At 30.1% G+C, this 23121-nt stretch overlaps 3 protein-coding genes across 5 annotated transcripts in view; 2 read left to right on the top strand and 1 right to left on the bottom strand.

The window, feature by feature from the left end:
* Window positions 1–1717: 1717 nt before the first annotated feature.
* Window positions 1718–12625, bottom strand: LOC111423751 (lava lamp). Of its 3 annotated transcripts, XM_023057078.2 has the most exons (7): window positions 12522–12625; window positions 12082–12416; window positions 10938–12025; window positions 9566–9667; window positions 7277–9405; window positions 2305–7234; window positions 1718–2204 (listed from the first exon to the last, which is right to left on the bottom strand). In XM_023057078.2, the coding sequence occupies exons 2-7, from the start codon at window positions 12402–12404 to the stop codon at window positions 2125–2127; spliced, it is 8652 nt and encodes a 2883-aa protein (XP_022912846.2). In that variant the 5' UTR covers window positions 12405–12416; window positions 12522–12625; the 3' UTR covers window positions 1718–2124. The 3 variants fall into 3 exon arrangements, with proteins under 3 accessions (XP_022912846.2, XP_022912845.2, XP_022912847.2); XM_023057077.2 differs by having other exon boundaries at window positions 2305–9405; XM_023057079.2 differs by lacking the exon at window positions 9566–9667 and having other exon boundaries at window positions 2305–9405.
* A 383-nt stretch (window positions 12626–13008) lies between these two features.
* LOC111423717 (gem-associated protein 5) lies at window positions 13009–20416 on the top strand. Its single transcript, XM_023057022.2, has 12 exons — window positions 13009–13150; window positions 13253–13441; window positions 13499–13631; window positions 13690–13921; window positions 13978–14905; window positions 17713–17884; window positions 17944–18115; window positions 18186–18601; window positions 18650–18821; window positions 18872–19316; window positions 19363–19626; window positions 19674–20416. The coding sequence occupies exons 2-12, from the start codon at window positions 13269–13271 to the stop codon at window positions 20290–20292; spliced, it is 3726 nt and encodes a 1241-aa protein (XP_022912790.2). The 5' UTR covers window positions 13009–13150; window positions 13253–13268; the 3' UTR covers window positions 20293–20416.
* Window positions 20417–20636: 220 nt separating this feature from the next.
* The window catches only part of LOC111423744 (FMRFamide propeptide), a 28053-nt gene continuing 25568 nt past the window's right edge, over window positions 20637–23121 (top strand). The window contains exons 1-3 of the mRNA XM_023057057.2: window positions 20637–20844; window positions 20910–21157; window positions 21204–23087. The gene's annotated coding sequence lies outside the window, so the exon portion shown is untranslated. The remainder of the gene's footprint in view (window positions 20845–20909; window positions 21158–21203; window positions 23088–23121) is intronic.

The raw sequence follows: 23121 nt of genomic DNA on the forward strand, positions 1-23121 counted from the left end.
CCCAACCCAACCTTGTATTTATTTTTTTTTTTAACAAAGTTGGGGAAAAATCTGCAAACAGACTCTCGTCCTTGGGTGTTGGCCGGCCGGGTACTGTGGGGATGAGGTTTAGCCTCGACCCACTAAAGAATTCTTTCTAAAGACCCTTCTTTCCTAGTCTTGTCTCTTTTCGGAACAGCTTGTGCATAACAGCTCCTTGCGCATAACTTTAGAACAGCTCCTTCACTGAAGATACTCGGCTTCATGCTTTCTTCTAAGCTTTCCCGTTCTACTGATCGTATCATCTTTGTCTTAGGTGCCCCTCTTGTTCACCATTTCACATAACTGGAAACAAAATATTCCTTTTCCTCTCACATTTTTCCATCATTCCATGTTTCTTAAGTTGCCCTAGCTGGGGTTACTTCCTCTTCTAGGTCCTTCCCTCCCCCCTCTTTTTTCTCTTCTCTTCTATTTCTTCCTCGTCTCCTGCCAGCAGTTCTGCTAGTATGGAAATTCGTATTCTTCTTCCAGTCTTTGCCTTCGTATCTTTACGGTCTCCCTCAAATTTGTGGCATTCAAAAAATGTGTGGCTTAGCGTGTTCTGTATTTTACGTCCAAACGAGCAGTGATCAGTCTAACCCAACCCAAGCTAATCTAACCCAACCCTGTTTTAAAAACTAAACAGTTTTACAAAACCTGGAAGCTGAAAATTATATTAAATCGCTTTTTTTTCCACTTCTTCCACGAACAAAAGGTTGAGTTGTTGGTCACTCATCCTGCTGTGATGTCCTATTTGATTACATAGGAAGTGATTCAAAGTAAACTAGTTAAACTTGCGTCACTGATCAGTTCCTTATCAGGAGCTCCGTGTGAAAACTGAATCTAGCAGCGTTAGCCACAAAGATTTGTCGAATTTTTTGCTGCATACAACCAGTTTAAGTTTATTCCTCCAATTGTGACACCTCTATTATATAAATGAAATAAGTCATAAGATTATGAATGTTAGATTTACTGATAAAATTCTTTTCCACATTTTTATTCGTACTGAGTTAATATAGTGACAATCAAAATATTTTTTATCTTCATTTTTATTAAAAAAACCAAGAAAGCTGAGTTTAGGTTACCTTGGTTAATTTAATTAATTAAATATTTATTTAAGTTGATTAAAGGTAAATATAAAAGCTTGTTGTTTTCTATTGTTGAAATATTTTAAAGTAAATAATAAAATATTTCCATTTAAGAATGTTTAAAATAAATAAATCTAATAATTTTGTATTAATAACGGTAGATTGAGTGATGTTTAAAAAGTTGATTAGCTTTAAATTTAGCCTAATTAAATTAATACTTTGGTGATAATTAATAGATTTGTCAAAACATGTTTCGATTTTCCCCATTTATTTTTCTTGGAAAATTTAGATAAATACAAAAAAGTTGTTATAACACGTGTTATAAAACACTAATTTGTTATCTAAACGTGTCATTTTTTTTGATGAACCTTATACAGAAACCAGACACTTATTCATCCTATCAAGAATATAAATTATACTTAACGACATTATTGTAAACATTAACTCGAAAACGTGAAAATATGCGGGTTCTATCTAGAATTTTAACGGGATTTTGTCGATGATTCATAAATCTATAATTAAAGAAAATAATTTCGCTTTGTACTTCCCAAAAAAATACTTCTCAAGGAATTATTTAAAAAACAAGTCTTGAGGTTCTTTAAAACAAAAAATTAAGATAACCCATTTTTTATTTACAGAATATTGTACACAAAAAAAACTCGATAAATATTTACCTTACGTTTATTAAAACAAAAATAAATGCCTTTCCCAAGGTAGTCTCGGCTTTAATCATCATATTTTTAATTTTCTCGAAACGGGGCGCCTTTTTTATTTTTTTTTATTTTGAGAAGAATAAAAATTGCCTCGTTTCTCCTAAAACCTATTTTTACAGCACTTTATCTCGCTTATCGCTTAATAATTTTACAAATTTATAACCATACAATCGTAAATTAATTAAGAAACATCACAAAAACGGATTACTTTCACAATAACAAAAAGTTATAAAACGAATTAAAAACTATAATATTATTCTTTTGAAGTTAGGCACATAGTTGTATTTGTATAAAGTCGAAATTGACTAAATATCATCCACTTTTGGTGTGCTACGACCCCATAACCAATTTAATAGTACTTTTGATGGACTTTGAACATCTCGAGCTAAAAAAAAAAAATAATTATTATCATTAATTTATCTGTGGATAATTTAATCGCTTCATCATCATGATTTTACTATTTTATACATAAAATAAATACTTACATAACGTATAATTTGCATCTAAAAGTCTAGCTGCAGCTTCTGGTGGAAGTTTAGAAGCTTCATCTCTATGTTGTTGCATGATGGACATTTGTTGATATCTCCTTCTTTCTTTTTCATCCAAAACCGATTTATCTTTACTATAACTCAACGTTTTTAATTCGGATAACTTTGAATTTAAAGGATTAACATTTTCGACATCTTGAACAATATTAACATCTCTTTGCGTTGAATCCAAAGTGGTTAGTGAAGTACTCGTTTCCGCTTCATCTTGATGAAATTTAACCCTTAATTGTTCCCGCTCTCGAAGCGCGTTCGAAAGTTTTAATTGTAAAGTATCTCGTTCTTCTAAAAGTCGCATTAATTCATCGGTTAATTCTTCACAACGAACATCTCTTTGGTGTAACATATAAAGCGCCAAATCAAGTTCGGCTCGACTAACGAGTTGATTTAAATCATCCGAATCTGAAAGTGTTGATTCAATTTGTGGTTGTTGTTGTATTATTGGTTGATTTGTTGATGATGTGTGTGATAAATCAATTTCCGCAATTAATGAGTCGTAACTTTGACTTTTTTCGTAAAGTTCTTTTTGCAAATTTTGTATTTTAAACACTTGTTCCTCAATTATTTTTCGAAGCTCATCTAATTGCTTTTGTTCCTCCTCCAATAATAAGTTTTGCTCGTCAAATTTATTTTTTATCTCATCGTATTCAGCATTTTTTAGCGCCAATTCAGTTTGGATCTTTTGATACTCCTCTTGATCTTTTAATAACAAATTATTTCTATTAACTTGTTCTTGGAGTTGAAGCTTATAACTTTCCATGTCCATATCTTTTGAGGATAAAATCTCATCGTAATGAGTCTCTAAATTACTTAATCGCCGTTTTAAGCTTTCATTTTCCGACGATAACTCTTGGATTAAATTGGAATTTTCGCGATCTTTGTTTGAGATTATTTCAAGGTGCTCGCGTTCTTTTTCGTTTAATAACGCGTTTAGTTTGGTTATTTCGATATCTTTTAATGAGAATTCGTCGCTCATTGAGGAATATTTTTGTACCTCGGCGTTTAATATTTCAATTTGTTGATAATACTGTTGTAGATGGGTGTTTGCTGATGATAATTGTTGTTGATTATCGTAAATTTGTTGCTCTAATAAATTTAACGTTTCATTTTTTTCCGAAATCTCTTTAAATGCATTTTCTAATTTTATATTTAAATCATCTTTTTCTGTATTATTTAATTGATTAATATTATTTTTTTGAATTAATTGTTGATTTAAATTTTGAATTTCAATTTGAGTTTTTTCAGATAACTTTTTTAACTCATTTTCAAGTTCTTTGCAGTGATTTTCTTTACTTTCAACGTCCGATTTTAATTTAATCGATTCGTGTTGAATTTCTTCGTCGATTTTTTGTAGCTCAACGATTTTTTGGTCCTTTTCGATCAAAGCTTGATTTAATTCGTTAATTTTTGTTAAACACATATTAATTTCTTCTTTATTTTTTTCTAACTCAACGTTTAATTCGTTAATGAAGTATTGTTTTTCATTAATTTGCGATTGTAAAGCTGAAATTTTATCAACCTCGTTTCTTATCTCTGCATCAACGTTTTTTCTTAACTCGTTATTTTCATTCACTAAAATATTGTGTTTCTCTTCTAATTCGGTTATTTCTTTCCTTAAAATTTGCTCAGTTTTATAAAATTCATTTTCACGCTCCTCAACATGCAATTTCCAACTTTCAGCAATATCATAACCGCGTTGATCAACCTTTTTCATCCATTCATCAACTAATTGTTGTGAAGTTATCATCAACTTATTTTCATACTCCAATTCTTGTTGTTGCAACTTCTCAATTAATTTTTCTTTTTCCTCATTTAAATTTTTAATAACATTCTCATTATCACATTTATCATTTTGCAATTTAAAATTATCATACTCATTTTTAAGCAAAGTTATTTCTTCATCATAATTCTTAACAATTTTTGCATTTTCTTCTTGTAATTTTTGAATTATTTCTTGATTTTGCAAAATTTCATCCTTTAATGACTCCATTTCCGTTTTCATTCGTTTTAAATCATCATTTTCTTGTTGCAACTCTTCAATTCTTTTGATATTTTCATTAATTATATCATGATTTCGTGCATTCTTCATACTTATTTGTTCTTCTAAAACTCTAAATTGATCATTTTCTTGTTGTAATTGCAGAATTATTTGTTGATTTTTCGAAATTTCCTCTTTTAACGACCCAATTTCTAAACAAACACTTTTTAAATCATCATTTTCTTGTTGTAATTGTTGAATTATTTGTTGATTTTTCGAAATTTCCTCTTTTAACGACCCAATTTCCAAACAAACTCTTTTTAAATCATCATTCTCTTCTTGCAATTGTTGAATTATTTGTTGATTTTCCAAACAATTTCTTTTTAAATCATCAAGATTTTCATTTTCAAGTTGTAATTGTTGAACTTTTTGGTTAATTTCATCAATTAATTTGTGATTTTGTAAAATCTGATCTTTATAATAATCCAAATTTTCATTCTTTTCTCGTAATTCTTCGTTTAATCGATTTTTTTCATTAACAACTAATAAATACTCAGATTCTGATTTCATATTTTCAGAAATTGGCTCAATCGATTTAGCCTTTTCGGCCGCTATTCGCAAACTTCTTTGCTCCTCTAACAACGTTTGTAACTCTTCGTTATCCAACGTTAAATCTTTGATAGTCTCAGTGAGTTCAGAAATTTGTACTTTTAAGTTTTCATGGTCAATATTAGACGATGTTTCTGGAATAACCACTTTCTTAGGACTTTCGTCTTCGCCCCATTGGAATTGTTCTAATTTCGTGTTTAATTCCCGCGTTTTATTTTGCCACGAAATAATTTCCAGTTCATGTTTTTCTTTGTTATCAACAAGCCGTTCATTTGCCAGCGTTAAAGTATCAACACGTTTTAACAAATTCCCTTTCTCATTTTTTTCTTTTTCTAATTCAGCGCCAATTTCTTTAATCCTCTTCTCTAACGTAGATATTTGCGATTTTAATTCATCTTCAATCGCGGTGTTTAAATCATCGAAATCATCTGATTTATTTTTGCTAAGTTGGGCTGCTAATTCATCATTTTTAACCTTAAATTCTTTTAATTTTTTCATTAATTTCCCCGATTTTTGTTGTGATAATCGTATCTCTTCCGAATGTCTTTCCCTGGCTTGCTCCAAAACGCGAATTTTTTCTTCCAACGTTAAAATTTGATTATGAAATTGATCGTTTTGTGGGGGCGACGTTGATAATTGAAGATGTTCTTGTTCTAATTTAACTTCTTCTGGGCTAAAACCCCAACCGTCGTCGTTTTCGCCGAAAGTATCCGTTACTAAATTATCAGGATAACATAAATATGATGTTTTTGGTTTGATTTCTTCTTCAACAACTGGAAGTGTTGATTCAGCACAAATTTCTTTCGTTGGGGAGAACTCCACCAATTTTAATTCGGATACATCTTTATTAGTAATTAAAGTTTCTTCTGGAGGTAATATTTGATCATCTAAAGATGTTTTAGATTCTTGGAGATACAACAACCTAGCTAATTCCCCGCTTAACGCCTCACATTGCTTTAAAGTCTCCTCCTTTTCTTTTTCAGTGTTAAAAAGCATAAATTCCAAGGATTTTATTTTACTTAATAATTCTTCGTTTTCGTTTAAATTAATGTTATTATTAGGATTTGTTGATAAAACCTCAACATTCTCAGACAAAATTAAATCGTTTTGAGGAGTTCCTGGCCAAGTAAACGTACTCAAATTATTTGTAGCATCATATTTTTGTAATTCTTTTAATTGCAAATTAAGATTTTCATTTTCAACATTTAATTCTTCAATTTTACTTTTTAAATCTGATTCATTCGCGAGTTTCATAATTAATTGTGAATTTTCTTCCTGATACATTTCGATTTGTTTATTTCTTTCTTCAACTATAACATTAAAATTTTCGATTTGTTCCAATAATTTTTGATTATTCTCATTAATTTCGCCCATAACCCTTTGATTATCATCGATAAATCTTTGCTGTTCAACCAATTTATTTTTATAAGCCTCGATATCCCCGTTTAAAACAATTTGATACTCTTGTAAATCTTTTATTTGGTCGTTAAACATTTCGCATTTTTCCGCTAAAACTTTATGATCGTTGTTGTAAAATTCGATTTGATTTTGCAATTCAAATTCGGTTTTTTCGGCGTCTTCTTTTAAAGAAGAAATTATTTGCTCGTTATGTTTTTTATCGTTCTCTAAATTCGCAATTATTTGTTTTAATTGGACGTTTTCTGTTTCTAAGAAAACGAAATTTTCGTTGTTTGAGGAAACTTCGTTATAACTCATTTGCAAATTTTTAATCGAATTTTGTAAACTTTCGTTTTCCGAAATCATTTCTTTGTGGATTTTATTTAACATTTCGTTTTCATTGATTGCATCTTGTAGTTTTTTCTCGATGATTTCATCGTTTTTAATCAAAAATTCGATTCGTTTCTCTAAAATATCTTCACTTTGGGATAACTCGTCGTATTTATTATTTTTTTCTTCTAACTCAGCTCCTAATTCAACAGCCTTTCTTTCCAAAGACATCCTTCTTTCTTCAACTGAATACAACCCTTGCTCTAATTTGTTAACTTTTTCTTTAAATTTGTTTAATTCACCATCTTGAGTTTCAATAAATAATTCCATTTCTTTTATTTTCATTTCTAAAGCATTTGTATGAATTTGTAAGTTTTCATACTCCAATTTTTGCTTTTCTAAAGTTTCATTTTCTTTGGTTAAATTTTGTATTTGTTGTTTAAAGCTTTTAGCTTTTTGAGTTAATTTTTGTATTAAAACATCCTTTTTATTCATTTCCTCTACATTTATTGATGCTAATTCTTGACTTTGACTTTGCTTTTGATAATTTTCAACCTCAATTTGCAAACTTTGACTTTGTTTCTGATAATTTTCAACCTCAATTTGTAAACTTTGACTTTGATTCTCAACCTGTAACAATTGTTGAGTTAATTTATTAATTGTATCATGAGATTTTTGTTTTAAAGCATTATATTCAACATTAAGTTTGTTGTATTCATCTTTTTGGTGATTATTTTTTTCTTGTAATTCAAAAATATTTCTTTCAAGATTTTCAATCATACTCTCTAAATCAATTTTTTGTTTTTCTTTTTCTTTGCATTCATTTTCTAATTTTTGAGTAACCTCATTATATTTTAACTCTAATTCTTGATATTGAGACGTTTTCTTTTTCAAATTAGCGGCAATTTTCTTCATTTTCTCCAATTGTTCTTTATTTCGATCTTCGAGTTCTTTAATTTTCTTTTCAAATGGCTCGATTGAATCGGTATTTGTTGTTATTTGATTTTGCAAACTTAAACATTTATTTTTTAACATTTCAATAGTTTCATGGAAATTTTTATCTTTAAACTCAAGTTCTTTTTGTAATTTCGAAATTTCTCCTAATTTTTCCTCATACATTTCTTCAACACCTCTCAATTCGTCGTTTTTGCATTCAAGTAAATGCTCTGTATTCAAAATCTTATTATTTAACGACTTAATCTCGACTTGAAGCTCATTAATTATTTCAGTATTTCTATTTAATTCTTCTTCATACTCATTAATTTGATCAATATTTGATTTTAAAACATTTTTTAATTCATTTACTTCCAAACTCATCTCATCATATCTCTTTTCATTCTCATTTTCTTTCTCTAATTCTTTAACAGCTAAATTTAAATCAGAAATAACCGAATTTAAATGTTGAATTTCTTCAATATGACTCTTTAACTCATCTTCTTTTACCTCCAATTCATTTCGTAACTCATTTAATTGATTCGAAGACGAAATCAATTCCACTTTATTTTCTTCTAAAACGGATTTATAATTTTCAATTTCATCCAAATTTTCGGATATTTTCCGCTCAAATTCTTCGATTTTCTTTTTCGCTTCGCGAAGTTCAGCTTCAATATCATCTTTTTCTTGTACTTTTTCAAAGTTTTCTTTAATTTGGATTCGAAGTGATTCATTTTCTTCTAAAATTGATTTATATTCCATTTCTAATGAACTCATCTTGGCTTCTAAATCCAATTTTTCACTGTTTATAAATTCTTGCCCCATTATTTTCAATTTTAATTCTTGTATTTCTTGTTTTTGAATATCAATCAACATTTTATACTCTTCTATATCTTTTTTCAAATCATCATTTTGAGATTTTAAATCAATTTCTTCCGTTTTAACATCCAATTTTACTTCCTTTGTTTGTGAAGGAGATCGAGATTTTGGATTACGTTTCTTCGATTTTTTATTTGGTTTTCGTTCTTCTTTAATTGGTTTATTTTCTTCGATTTCTTTGCTTTCGCTTTTTAATTCTTGAATGATCTTTTCTAAACCTTCTTTATCTTTTTTTAATTCTTGTAAATGGACGTCTAATTCTTCTTTTTCAGTTTGAAGTTGTTCATAAGTTTCAACTAAAACATCACGATTATTCTCAATTTCTTTTATTTTAATATTTAATTGATTATTTTCATTCGTTAATTGCTCCATTTTTTCCATTACTTCTCTCCTTTCGACTGTAAAAAGTTCAATTCTTTGCAAAAGTTCTGATGTTTCTTCTGTTAGTTGATTAACGCTTTCATTTAATTCTAAATTTTCAGCAAGATGTTCAGCACTACTTTTATTATCGCTTGGAATATTTGTATTTTTTTGGTATGCTTCTAATTCGAGCTTTTCTTGTTGTGTTAATCCTTCAACAATTTCGATACTTTCAGCGCTAGAAACTTTTTCGGCGCTTAATTTTTCAAGTTTATCCATAAGCTCAATATTTTCTTGGATGTAAGTTTCTAATTTTGAAGAAATTTCCTCTTTTTCTTTTGTAATTGAGGACATTTTCTCCTCTAACTTTTCATGCTCCTCCACCAATTTTTTCTTCTCTTCCAATAAATCATTTTTTTCACTTTCTAATTTATCAAGTTGTTCTTCAAAATGAATTGATGTCATCTCAGATTTTACTTGGGCATTTTGTAGATGTGAAAGTCCTTCAAGTTTTTCTTTAAGCTCGTTTACTTTAATGTTGGAATCTTCTACGCCTTTAAATAGAAAAATAAAGACAATAATCAATAAAAACATAAAAATAATTAAAACTACCTTAGTTTTATTACTGATTAGCTTACAAATAAAAATATTAGCATTAATTTATAATTGCTTTACTTCACACTAATTATAATGTTAAATAAAATAAAAACTCACTTTGGGAAAGTGTTAATATTTGGTTATCTTTGTAAGTTAGGATTTCAGAGAGCTCTGTGAGTTGTCTTTCGAGTTCGTTGGCGGCTTCAAGCGGAATTGTTTCTAAAATAAAATTTCAATAAAAATGTGAACTAGAGTAGCCTATACTCAACTTTTTCGCATTTTTTAAAAAGCTGTCTTTTGTAGTTAGTGTGTTAATTCTTAGAGGATCAAAAACTTATCTCAATGTGGTAACTATTTAGGGAGATAGAAATTGTTATAATCAAGTTAATATTGAGGTTCATAAGAGATAAATAAATATATATTCACAAGGATTGCCAGGGGATTGAGGCAGGACTTGGGTGATGATTGGGAGAAGGATGCAAGTCAAAGTATAACAAACCTGAACTATCCTAACATTCCTTCACGGTATAATTGAGGTTTCAAAACAAAACTGACCTATCCTAACATTCCTTCACGCTATAATTGGGGTTCAAAAGAAAACCCGACATTCCTTCACGCTATAATTGGGGGTTCAAAACAAAACTGACCTATCCTAACATTCCTTCACGCTATAATTGGGGTTCAAAAGAAAACCCGACATTCCTTCACGCTATAATTGGGGGTTCAAAACAAAACTGACCTATCCTAACATTCCTTCACGCTATAATTGGGGTTCAAAAGAAAACCCGACATTCCTTCACGCTATAATTGGGGGGTTCAAAACAAAACTGACCTATCCTAACATTCCTTCACGCTATAATTGGGGTTCAAAAGAAAACCCGACATTCCTTCACGCTATAATTGGGGGGTTCAAAACAAAACTGACCTATCCTAACATTCCTTCACGCTATAATTGGGGGTTCAAATAAAACTGACTTATCCTAACATTCCTTCAAGATATAATTTGGGTTCAAAAGAAAACTGTCATTCTTTCATGCTATAATTGGTGATTCAAAACAAAACTGATCTATCCTAACATTCCTTCACAGTATAATTGGGGTTTCAAAAGAAAACTGACCTATCCTAACATTACCCAATACTTTTGGCAGAGTTGATTGACATTTGTAAACAATTGTCGCTAAATGCGCGCAATTTTTAAATTATAAAAGATAAATTTCTGAAACTTCAAATGGGTCTCTAATCTTAGTATTTTCCATTCAGTTTAGAAGACAATGATGTTAAATATCCTCAGAGTGTTGATACAAATAAAAAAACACTCTTTTAAAGAACCTTAAAACAACTATTTACAAATTATATGAATTTGTACCATATAAAAATGCGAAAAAATCGAATAAAACCGCTCCAGATAAATTCTAAAAATTATTTAAAGTTACTAACATAAAAATTTAACCATTCACAAACATATACTTCACATAAAAACCTTTTTTACCTTTCCCACCTGATGTTTCCATCAATTTTAATTGCAAACCACCTTTTTCTTCTTCCAACTCTGCAATTTTTTGCAACAGCTTCAAATTTTCATCGGTTAATTTAACAATTTCAACATTATGATCCCCCATTTTTTTAAAACCATCGATTTTCTTATTTAATTCTTTGATCTTAGCTTTATGTTGGGCTTTAACCTTAATCATGTTTTTGTTGCTTTCATCGAGTTGTTTCTTTAATTTCACCAAATCATCCTCTGGTTTTAATTCCATATCGAATAAAGACACAGATTTTAATTTTTCTTGAAGATTTTGAACAGTTTTTTGAACTTCTTCACTTTGGATCTCTTTTTCTTTAATAATTCCTTCTAATTCAGTAATTTTCTCATTTAATTTTAATAACTCATCAGTTTCATTAGTTTTTTGAAGTTTTTTGTTGTCACTTTCAAGTTGTTTAATGGTTTCTTGTAATTTTTCAATTATGGAATCACCCTTTTGGAAGCTCTCAATCAATTCTTGTTGATTATCTACTTTATCTTGTAATTCGTTATTTGAAGATGTTAATTCTTTTCTTATATGTTCTAAATAATTATTTCTATCGTTTAAGTGACTAATTTCAATATCTTTATCAGCAACTTCCTCTTTTAATTGTTGAATTTCATCATTCATTTGCTGCTCAATATCGACAAAATTCTCCTGCATTTTTCTCATTTGCATTTTGGTTTCATCCAAAGCATCTAAAGTGTTTTTTCCTTTTTTACTCAGATTTTCAGACATTAATGTTATTGCTTTGGTTCGAGCATCAATTACCGAATCTTTTTCTTTAATGTTTTCTTGAAGATCCAAAACATTTGCTTCTAATTTTTGGATTTTACCCGACATTTCAGTTAATTTTTTTTCTTTTAAGGTGAGGATGTTAAATAATTCTTGTGATGTCATTTCGGGTGAATAATCTTTTATGTCTACTTCGACAAACGATAGATTTAAAGGTGTTTGACTTATTAATGATTGGGAAGCATCAAACTGGGCTCTTAATTGAGTTACCATCTCTTCAATACCTTTTTGACTCTTATCTCGCTCGGCTAATTTTAATCTAAATGTAACAAGAAATTTAAAAATCTTAATTTTTAAACAGTAAAAAAAACATACTTATTCTCTTCTAATTGTTGCCTTAATTTGTCTATTTTTTCGTTTGCGGGGGTTTCAACTTTCTTCCCTGTTCCTTGCCCTTCTTTACCCCCTTCTTTTTTATTTTTATTAGCGCGCGCCTTCATTTTTGTTAATGTAGAAGCATAAGCTTCAACTTTTTCCTGTGTGACATTAACCTGTTCGTTTTTGCGCAACATCTCCTTTAACTGGGCAATTAAAAGTTGTTGCTGCTCGAATTGGTCTTTGAGATCATCCAATTCTTGAACATTTGGGGGTCCTGGCCCTGTAGACCCCCCTGGGTCTTGTCCCAAACCCTTCCACATACTGGGTACTATCTGCGATTAAATGGCCAAAAAATTAATGGTTTGGAAACGTTGACAAGTGGTTGTTGGTATTTTTAAAAGATTAATTTAAAAAAGTGCTCTTTAAAGTATAATTACCTGGTTGTTGCCAGTTTTTGGCAAATAAATAAATATTTTGGTGGATGACAGGAACACAGTACACGTATTAAATTGAATTGTCAAAACTGTGCCAACCTAATTTTTAATTAGTGTTAAAATCCCTGTGGTTCATAAGGTTTTTTTCAAAAGAATTGTTATTTTTAAATAATAATTAAAAAAATCTTGATTAAATATTAATTATTAACAAAATATCTTCATGACATAATTGTCTTTACTAAAATTGTTAAAAAATTGTCATTTTATTTATTTATATTTTGACATTTGTTTAAATTCAAGAATACTAACATAGCGCCATCTAACAATAATTTTTATTAAATTGATTTATTAAAATAAATTATTAATAAATAATAAATTTTACTTATTAAATATTAAATAATACCTTTGATTATATATAATCAAAGAATAATACTTAATAAATTTAAATATTGAAATGTACTTTTCTATAGATTTCCTTTTTCAAGAACACATATCTAATGCGCATGTGCCATATATATATATATATGTTAACTTCAAAAAACTCGTTTTAAACGCATTTAACTGAGTTTTTGTAAAAAACTTTTCAAAAGCACGTTAATTTTCATCGAAATTTCATCATTACACCTCAAAAGGTAACATACCGATTAGTTTTATTAGAATTCATTGGAATTACAAATTTTATTTATTATAACCTCAAATTTATAACCTTAAATTTAAATTATCGTTATTACCAGGATTTGAGTCACAAAAATGAATAACTTGGTAATTCCACCATCCCCGAATTGGTATGAATCAAAGGTACTCACGTGTGCCGTGGATGGTACGTTAGTATATGGGGCCCAAAACGAGATAATCATAATTAATCCTACGGAGCAAGATAAAGCTGCTGATGTTAAAACGTTTCCAAGGGCTCATTACGCAAGGTTTTTAATTTTTCTATATGCAAATTTGTTGTAAATACGATTTATAATATATTTTAGAGTATTATCTGTTGATGTTAACTCAAACTGGGGGTTAGGAAATAAATTGGTTGTATCAGCAAGTGAAGATAAAATCATTCATTTATGGAATGCTGAAACATATTTGTTACAATCTACTAATTCAACTCATACTGTAAGTTAATGTAATGATACAATTTCTTAAATTAATAACTTTTTATGTTTACAATTAGACCCAAGAAGATAAATTAATAGGCTCTGTATTTTTGGGAATTGATAAAATTGTCAGTATTTCCGAAAATGGTTTTATTTCACTTTGGAGATTCAAATCAGGCGAAACAATCACGTTTAAAAACATTTTTGGGTTTAAATCACGTATAACTACATTAACAGCTTGTCCCCATCTTAGTTGGATGATGGCGTTTGGTTTAAGTTGTGGTTTAGTTGTTATTGCTGACTTAAGAAGTAAGTTTTTTAATAACAATTTAATTACTTGATAAGAATTATTTATTTATTATTAGAAACTGGGCGGGTTATTTACAAACTTAGGGGACATGATAAAAGCATTGTGTCTTTATCTTGGTGTCCAACACCATTTAACATTTTTCCTAAAAAGGTTATCAAAACTGCTTCTGTGAAAATTGAACGAAAAGTTGAAGAGGAAGCACATCAAGATTTGAGTACAGATAATGTTGAAACTACTAATGATATTCAAGCAATATTAGAGACTGAAACTGAAGAAAATGGTGAAATCAAGAAAGAAATTGAAATTAAAACTGAATGTATTGAAGTTAAGACTGAAATGGATGAATCTGACACAATTGAGAAAGAAGGAGATGCAATTTGCGAAATTGGTGATTTGAAAAAAGAAATTGATGAGGATAATAAACAAATTGAAATAGAAGTAAACTCTATTCAAGTCAATTCATCTTTGGATACGAATATTAAAATTGAATCTCAAACAGCTCTATCAAAAGACTATCTTTTAGCTTCTTCTGCAAGGGATGGTTCAATTTGTATTTGGAGGGCAGGAACTGATGGTCGTAAACAAATGGAATTATCTGGAAGAGTTAGTAAGGCAAAAAATTGGAGAAATGCTGCAAAATCTTGGGTTTCTCTATGTTGGATTACCCCAGAGATTTTATTGTCCTCATCAATAACAGCGGAACTTTTACAGTGGAATTTATTAAAACAAACTAATAGAGGACCTGAAAAAAAACTTGTGCATCACGACCATAGCAGTAATTTATTTGTGATCGCAGCTCCAATTATTTTAATACCAGAGTGGAAAAATGAAAATAAATCACAATGTTTGTTCGCTTGGACTATTGGGCAAGAAAGATATTTATTAAATACAAGTCTTCAAGCTGATCGAACGATCGTTGCTTCTTTACCGACTCTTGGAGGGCATATTTATAGTTTAAAAAGTTCTCTTTTAGATCCTTCAAGGTAATAGATTACTTTAATATTAATATTAACCTCAATGTAATGGACTAATACAGGGAGGAGTTGTCTGTTATAGGCTAAACTTTATCAAGATATTTCTTTTATATTATGAACCTTAACCATTTAAGATTTTTTCTTTCATATAAACCCTTTCAATACTGCTGGGATATATTATACATCCCAAAGAATGTTTGAAAAATATTGTTAGTACTTCTGGCTTTACTTTATGTGTGAGTCACATTTAGTTTAGATTCTGAACACGTTTGGCTCCTATCAGCAAATTTTTGCAGACCAGTTGGGTGTTTGTGTGCTCCTATTGCTATTATTTTTATTATTATTTATGTGTAGTGATAATATTTATATAAATTTCTCTCAGTTTCTATAAACATTGCCTAAAGGTAAGTTATATATTAATTTTTTATAATAGTATATGGCCAAATTTGCCAAATTTTGTAAGAAAAAAGTGAGTTGGGACTAATAAATCCCTGCAGTATTTTTGCTTGGGATATATTTGGCCCCACAGAGAGATATAGATAAAGAATTAGCTGAGATTTGGAAAATTTGTCAGATATAGAGGCTGATCCCTAACATGACAGTGATGATAGCATGGATGACCACTACATTTGTTCCAATGAGTTTGAAAGTCCAACAACTGGCGAAAAATCAGAGCCCAAAGATCAACACGAGCAAGAAAATGAAAGCAATGGTAGCAACAAAAGTGACGATGATGCTGTTCCTGTCATTTTACAACCAACCGCGAATCCCGGTCCTACTTAAAATTTACTTGAAAAAGGAATATCGACAATTTCTCCCCAAAATGGAAAATTCCTCAAGAAGTTAGACCTATAATAAAAGTTGATCTAAATAGAGGTTCAACGATGCTCAACTGTTTTTTATAAATTATTTTCAAAAGTCTAATAATGCAAATATTTCACTACACAAATCTAAGTCTCGAAATACTGCAAGAAGCAAAGAAAAAAGCGATTAAAAAAACTTCACTAGGAGAAATCAACATAATTCTGGGATGTGTGCTGATTATGTCTTATAACCATATGCCATCAATGCGTATGTACTGAAATAAATCATTTCAGAATCTAGCAATAACAGAAACCATATCCAGGGATCGGTTTATGCTTCTCATGTCGAAACTTTATTTCAATATTCCAGAAAAACTGGCGGATACATCTAAAATTTACTATATTGAAGAGGTTTTATTCTGCTTGAAGTACACCTTTCTAAAAACAAACGGTATTTTTCTTGAATCCTGCTAAACGAGGGATAAAGTTATGGACTCGATGTGACGCTGTAACAGGATATGTCTATGATACAAATGTATATAGTGGACGAGAAATCGAAGCGAATGAAGGTACTCAAGGTACTCTAGGCGAAAGGGTTGTACTAAAATTGGCCGAAACTATTAAATATCAAAATGTAGTGTTAACCTTTGACTGCTTTTTTACTTCCACCAATCTGTTAGATACACTCCAATTTCCTGCTGTAGCGACGTTCATATCTACTAGAAGAAACACTCTTAAGTTTTCAGGAAACCCAACAAAAAGGGAACAATATGAAATGGCTGGTTGCACTGAAGGCTTAAGTAGTGTATTAATGCCGGTTCTGGACCAGGAGTGACGTCACGCTCCAATGTTATAAGTATAGGGAAAGTGACCAACTTAAATCTGGGGGGACAAAAAGTTACTAGATTTAGGTTGGCATTGGAAAAGTAACTAGATATAGTACTCAGATGGAAAGACACTAAAGACGTGTTGGTTTTGAGTAATTGCTATCCTACAGTCGGAAAAACTAATCGAAAAATGAAAGTGCCAATGAAATTGATTTTCCAGAAGCAATAATTTTTGATAACAAATATATGGAAGGCGTCGACCATGGATCAAATGATTTCATTATATGATTTTGGACCGAAGAAGCACGAAATGGTGGAAGAAAGTTTTTTTTAGGCTCTTCATGACTTCTGTTCATAATGCACATATTGTTTATGAAGAAGTCAGCCACAAAAAAGTTCTGTTCATTGATTTTGTAATAATAATTTCCAATGTATTTATCATCTTCATAAAAAAATCTAGGCATAATTGGACTGCGGGTGGTTACATTTAGTAGTTTAGGAGGGTAGGTTGAAAGTACAAATAGGGTCAAAATGTCCCTAAATTTAATTTTCCTAGCGTTTATGGTTTTTGAGAAAAAAAAATTAAACCAAAATTTTCCGCCGTTTTTGGATGGTTCATATATCAAAGTACCCTTAAAATTCACTAAAGAATCACCCCTTGAAGTTTGTTGCCTGTATATCGACTATTTTAAACCTCACCACACTTAATAAATTAGACTAATAAATTTCTTTTCTAAGTGCCCTTTTATTTCATTACTGCAGGGACAAATATATCCCAAATAGGCACTACTGCAGGAACATGTGTATCCCAGGCACTTTTTTCTAAATACTAAAATATAAAAAATTAAATTTTGCATACATACATTTTGAAGCCAAATAAATAACATTACATCAATTACACAAAATTTAGTGCATTAGCCAAAAGTCGTATTAAAAGGATTAAGTCTCAAACTAACAACATTACAAAACACGAATAAAATAAATTAAGCATTTACTAATTCAAAGCGTGAAATAGTAGTTGCGTGACGTCGCGATCGGGCCTACGAGCTGTGCACTTGCTTACGGGATGATTCCACCGTCCTTGATGTAAATAGAAAGCCAGATAGCACATTCCATTTCTCGTATTAATCCGTTATATCGAAGTTTTACTATAATATTATATATTATATTTATTTGTCGCGTGCAGATTGGCAATTGGAATTGGTGATAACACAGCTAGAATTTGGGATCTTAGCAGACCCCATAAGCAATGTGTTACAATGGCTAATTTATGGCAAAAAATCCAAGGCAGAGTTCTTGCTTTAGCTTGGCATCCAACAGAAGAAAATATTTTGGCTTATGGAACAGCAGAAGGAAGGGTAATATTATTATTTTAATACCATCTTTTGTCTTCATAATATTCTTAATATTCTTTTAGGTTGGAACAATAAATACTTGCTCAAAAAAAACTAATTTATTATGTCAATATTTTCGTAACGCAGTTTATGATATGGAATGGGGTCCAATCGACTCCAATATTAATAATTTAGGACTCTACGCTGTAGGTGAAGGAAAATTAGTTGTTTATAACACATCAAAAGAAAACGAAGGTTAAATATAATTATTTTTTCTTATTTTTACAACTCTCTCAATCTCAATATGTTACTTTAATATGTTTAGATCCAAAACTTGTTGATTCCTCAACAAAAGAACAGATTCAATGTCTCACTTGGAAATCCGATTTTACCATTTTATCATGTGGCACAAAAACCGGTTCAATTTTGATTTATAACACCTCTTTAACGCATTTAACAACAATATACAGCGATTATAAAAGCATTTATGGGATTAGTTGGCATCCTTTGGCAACTGCTGAAGATGAAGGAATGTCTCCAATGTCTTCTTGGCTGGCGATTTCCTCAAGTTCCACTTCTGTTGTTGTTTTTGATATAAAATCTGACCAAGGAGAGGGTGATAAAAACAAAGATATACAAAAAATTGTTTTAAACCGGCATACCAAACCTGTAAGATGTATCGCTTGGAGTCCCTATGTTGGAGGAAGACTCGTTTCCGGTGGAGACGATGGAGTCATTCACGTAATTTCTTTTTAATTAATTAAATTTTTCCTACTGAATAAATTGCAGGTTTGGGATGTTAAAAATAAATTGGTATTAGCAACGTGTATTGAACATCTTGCAGAAGCGATTTTTACTGTTCTTTGGAGCCCACTTGATGAGAATTTTATTATATCTGGTGGGAGAGATAATTTTATTAGGATATGGAATGTTAATGAACAAAAACCGAAAACTGACGAAGGTTATTTACATGATTTTCCGATATTAATTTTTAATTTATTTAAATTTTAGAAATTAAAAAATCATTAGAAACTTATTTATCGTTCCGCATGGATAAAAAGAGACTAACTAAAGATCAAAATGACGATGATAAAGATATAAAAGTCCAAAGAGGTGTTATGCTAAATTTAGCTTCAAAAGCACAAAATACACCTGAGAAGGCGATGAATGATTGCGTGAGATTGTTTAAAAAATTAAATCCAAATGCAGTTGTGAATATTGAAGAGAAAGAGAGTTTAAGAAACGATTTTGATGTTTTGAAATTGTTTGATGATAAAGATAATATGTTGCATATTTTAAATGAAGAATGTAAAAATCATAAAGATAAGAAAAAATATCAACAGAGTCAACATATAGATTTATGGAAAGGTGATATAACAGAAAGTTTAACAAAAGCTATATCAGGAGGAAACGTTACACCATGGCTAATAAATTTAGCCCCTATGGTTTCAATTGAGTAAGTTTGAAGTATTTTTAGATCTTTATTAATGTTGTGTTTTTAGTTTATGGAAACAAGCTTGCGAGGCTTACGCAAAAAAGTTAGTAGAAGATGCTAAATCAGATCCAATAGAAACCGCTTCTTATTTATTAATGTGCCACAAAGTAGAAGAAGCAATTGAAGTTTTATGCACAGCCACATTGTATCGAGAAGCTTTAGCTATAGCGAAATGTCGCCTCTCGAAAAATGACCCAATCATCGAAGAAATATTGAAGAAATGGGCTACATATGGTGTAATTAGTGGAGCTTACGAAGTTTCAACACAATGGTATAATTAAAAAATTATTAAATTTATTTCTAATCTTTCTCTTTCAGTTTTATTGTTCTTGGACAATACGAAGAAGCGGCGAAAGTTTTATTTAAACGATCTGACATTGATTCATTGAAATTTGCTGTTGTTTTAGCCGAAAAATCGGGAAATAAAGATCTGATTAATGCTTGTATTACAAGATTTAATATGTTTAATAATGTTAATGAGACAGAAAATGAACAAAGAAAAGAAATTAAAAATGAAATGGTTGAAATTAAAGATGAAATGATTAATAGTGAAGATGAAATTAATCAAGTTAAAGATAAACCAATTGAAATTAAAAATGAAATGATCCAAATAAAAAATGAATCTGTTGAAATTGATGATGATATTAAGGTTGAAAAGCAAGATAAAATTGAAATTAAAAATGAAATGGTCGAAATTAAAAACGAAATGATTCAAATAAAAAGTGAATCTGTTGAAATTGAAGGTGTTAAGGTTGAAAAGGAAGATAACATTGAAATTAAAAACGATATTGATAAACTTAAAAATGATGAGGTTGAAATAAAAGATGACCATGTTGAAATAAATGATGAAAATGTTATAATAAAACATGAAACTATTGACGCAAAAGATGGAGAAAATGTTTTGCAGGTGAAGGACAACACCAAAGGAGAAGAATAAACTTTATTTCAGTTAACTAAAAAGTTTTAAATTTTTAGGTTGATTATTAATTTTGTTTAAGTTGTACGTTTGAAGAAGCGTTGTTATGTTTTGATTACCTAAGAATAAAGTATTATTTTTTGAACTGGGTTTTATCAACACTTTTTTAATTATGTAAAATCATTTAATGATCTCTTTTTATATCTTTTCAGTTGACTTTTCCCACTAACCCTTCCTGTAAGAAGTTTATATCTTTAAAAATACATAAAATTAATAGCAAATTGGATCTCAATATTATAATAATAATAATGCATTTATTTATAATTTTCAGACAGGTTAAGCGCAATTTAAGAACTTCTTTTTGAACTTTTACCTTGAAATAAAATTAAAACTAGAAACTTTTAGATAATGCACATATTAAAACACTGCTAGACGTTTCGAATTGTATAATTGCAACTCACTTTAGAAACAAGTTCAAACTAATACCTAACAATTAATTAAGCCAATACATGAAGTAAACGGAAACCCTTACCTGAGGGATTAGCGAGGTACGACCGAGAACTTGCTGGAAAGGTGAGATTTAGGACTAATATTAGCTTGTAAATGGAGCTGTTCAAATATGCGGCTTTAAAAACCAGTTTTTAGAAAGAAATGTTATGGCTACAATTTGTTGATAACACCTTTGTCATCTGGAAAAACCGGAAATAACGACTTGAGAGTTTATTAAATTATTTAAACTATCAATATCCGATGTTTAACTTCACTATGGAGGAAGAAAAGGATCAACCAATAATTAATAACTCAAATATGGATTACAAGCTTCCTAAGAACCCCACCTGCAACACAATGAATGTAATTTGCAAGATGTAATTCGCATTCAAATACAGTAAGTACTCTACCAGTTAGGTTCATATGTTATCTTTTTATTTCAGGTGTAATGGAATGAATAACAAAATACCTGATTTAATAGATTGGAGTATTGTGTGTTTTAATGTTATATGAACAAACATGATTAGATTAGAAAAAATCAGCCAAAATTTGCCAAGAACACTCGCTATCACCAGAGGATGAGCAGAATGGCTAGAGAGATGTGCATCACATCAAAAATATCAACAGAAAGGATGTTATGGAACTTAGCCAAAATAGAAATTATTATGGGGTTTGATGAAGGAATGCGGCATTTAACGAATAGTAATTAGTACATTAACTTAAGATTATTTCCTACTATCCTAGCACTCCTAAAACTATAAATAAGTGGTGATTTATTTACGTGCACTATTTAAGTCATGAACCTCAGTCAATCGCGGCTCAGAGCCTTGTGTAAGACATTGTAAGATTTTTGTTGTAATCAGCGGTTGGTATTAATCATCATGGCTTAATTGTAACTCAACCGGAAATTAATCAAATTTTATGATTTCCACCTCAGAGTAGTAAATCCTCAGAAATAAAAAAGAAGTGGAAAGGAACTCTTGAATTTAAAATAGATTTTAAACCATTGCAGGCCATGAAGAATGGTAGATACCTTGTTTTTTTATTATTAAATTTTTTGACATAGACAAATAAAAGGAAAATTGAATGTATCCCAAAGAAAAAAGAAACAAATTTTGTGTAATAACATTTAATCAGATTGAGAAAGTTAAGTAGACTCGATCAATGTCAAAGAAATAAATGTTGAAGTCGTTTTTCGTTGTAGAGTAGAAAATAGTATTACTTTTATGTAACGAAACGAGAATTCAAAAGGAAAAGCAAAAAAGAACAAGAAATAAAACTACATGAAGGAAAGAAAACTTAACGATACGTTCAACAGATGTTTTTTTTTTTTTAGAATATAAACGATTTGGAGCCGTTTTAAATTACCCACCTCTTTTGTAAGCACTTTTTGAGAAAGAAAAGTACGTTGCAATTTCAGTTTAGATTACGGTCTTGTTAACCGCAAAGCGTAACCTTAAAAGAATAGGATAAGGTTCCGCTTTTTCCGATACTTCTAATAACTTTTCGTCTAAACAGAAAGCGAAGTAAAAAAATGTTATAGAGAATTCTGAATGTTATTTTTTTTTTTAATTTGAGTTTTTATTAAAAAACATCAACTAAAGTTGAGCATAAACAGTATGAAGGTAACTAAAATCTAAAAAGGTTGAGAAAGCCTTTTAAGTTTTAAGTGAAATATTACTTGAAGTTTTACTTCCATCGGAAGAAGGAAAAAGCAACTCCCCTTCAACACTTAACCGTATCCATTCGATCTAAGATAGAGCGTTTTTAATTAAACACAAGAGTGCCGCTGAAATCTTGATTTACAACCCCCGACAGATGTTTTTTAACGTAAAAATTTTGAAATGATTTGAGCAGGAAACAGAATCACAAAAACAAATAAAATAAAGTGTAGCAAGTATTTGACCCTCGTTTTAGTTATTACAGTTACGACAGAAACATAATAAAACTTAATAAAAAAAATACGTACTCACCCTCAATCTCTGCCATCTCGTACAATACAAGCACCCCTTCTTGATCTAATCCTTATTTACTGCGGACTGCGTGTAGGTAAGAAAACCTTCGTAGTGTCGTCAATTACGGTCTTCCTTCTTGTTGTCGAGTTATTGCGACGATAAAACGCGATTTTTTACCTAGTATAAAGCTACTGCTGTATGGAGTACTGACTCTTACATTATTCGAAAAGAAATTACATTGTATGGGTACTACATAGAATTATTATTTTTGTTATAGGGTGCGATATTTATATTGGAGATTTTAAATTTATGTATGCTGTTGGAAGAAGCACTAATTAACTCATTAACTTCTGAAACCAAATTGTTTGTCAGGTAGTATAAGTATCTAAAAAGGCCTCAAATCTTT

Source organism: Onthophagus taurus, chromosome 11 (genome assembly GCF_036711975.1).
Source record: "Onthophagus taurus isolate NC chromosome 11, IU_Otau_3.0, whole genome shotgun sequence".
Lineage (NCBI taxonomy): Eukaryota > Metazoa > Arthropoda > Insecta > Coleoptera > Scarabaeidae > Onthophagus > Onthophagus taurus.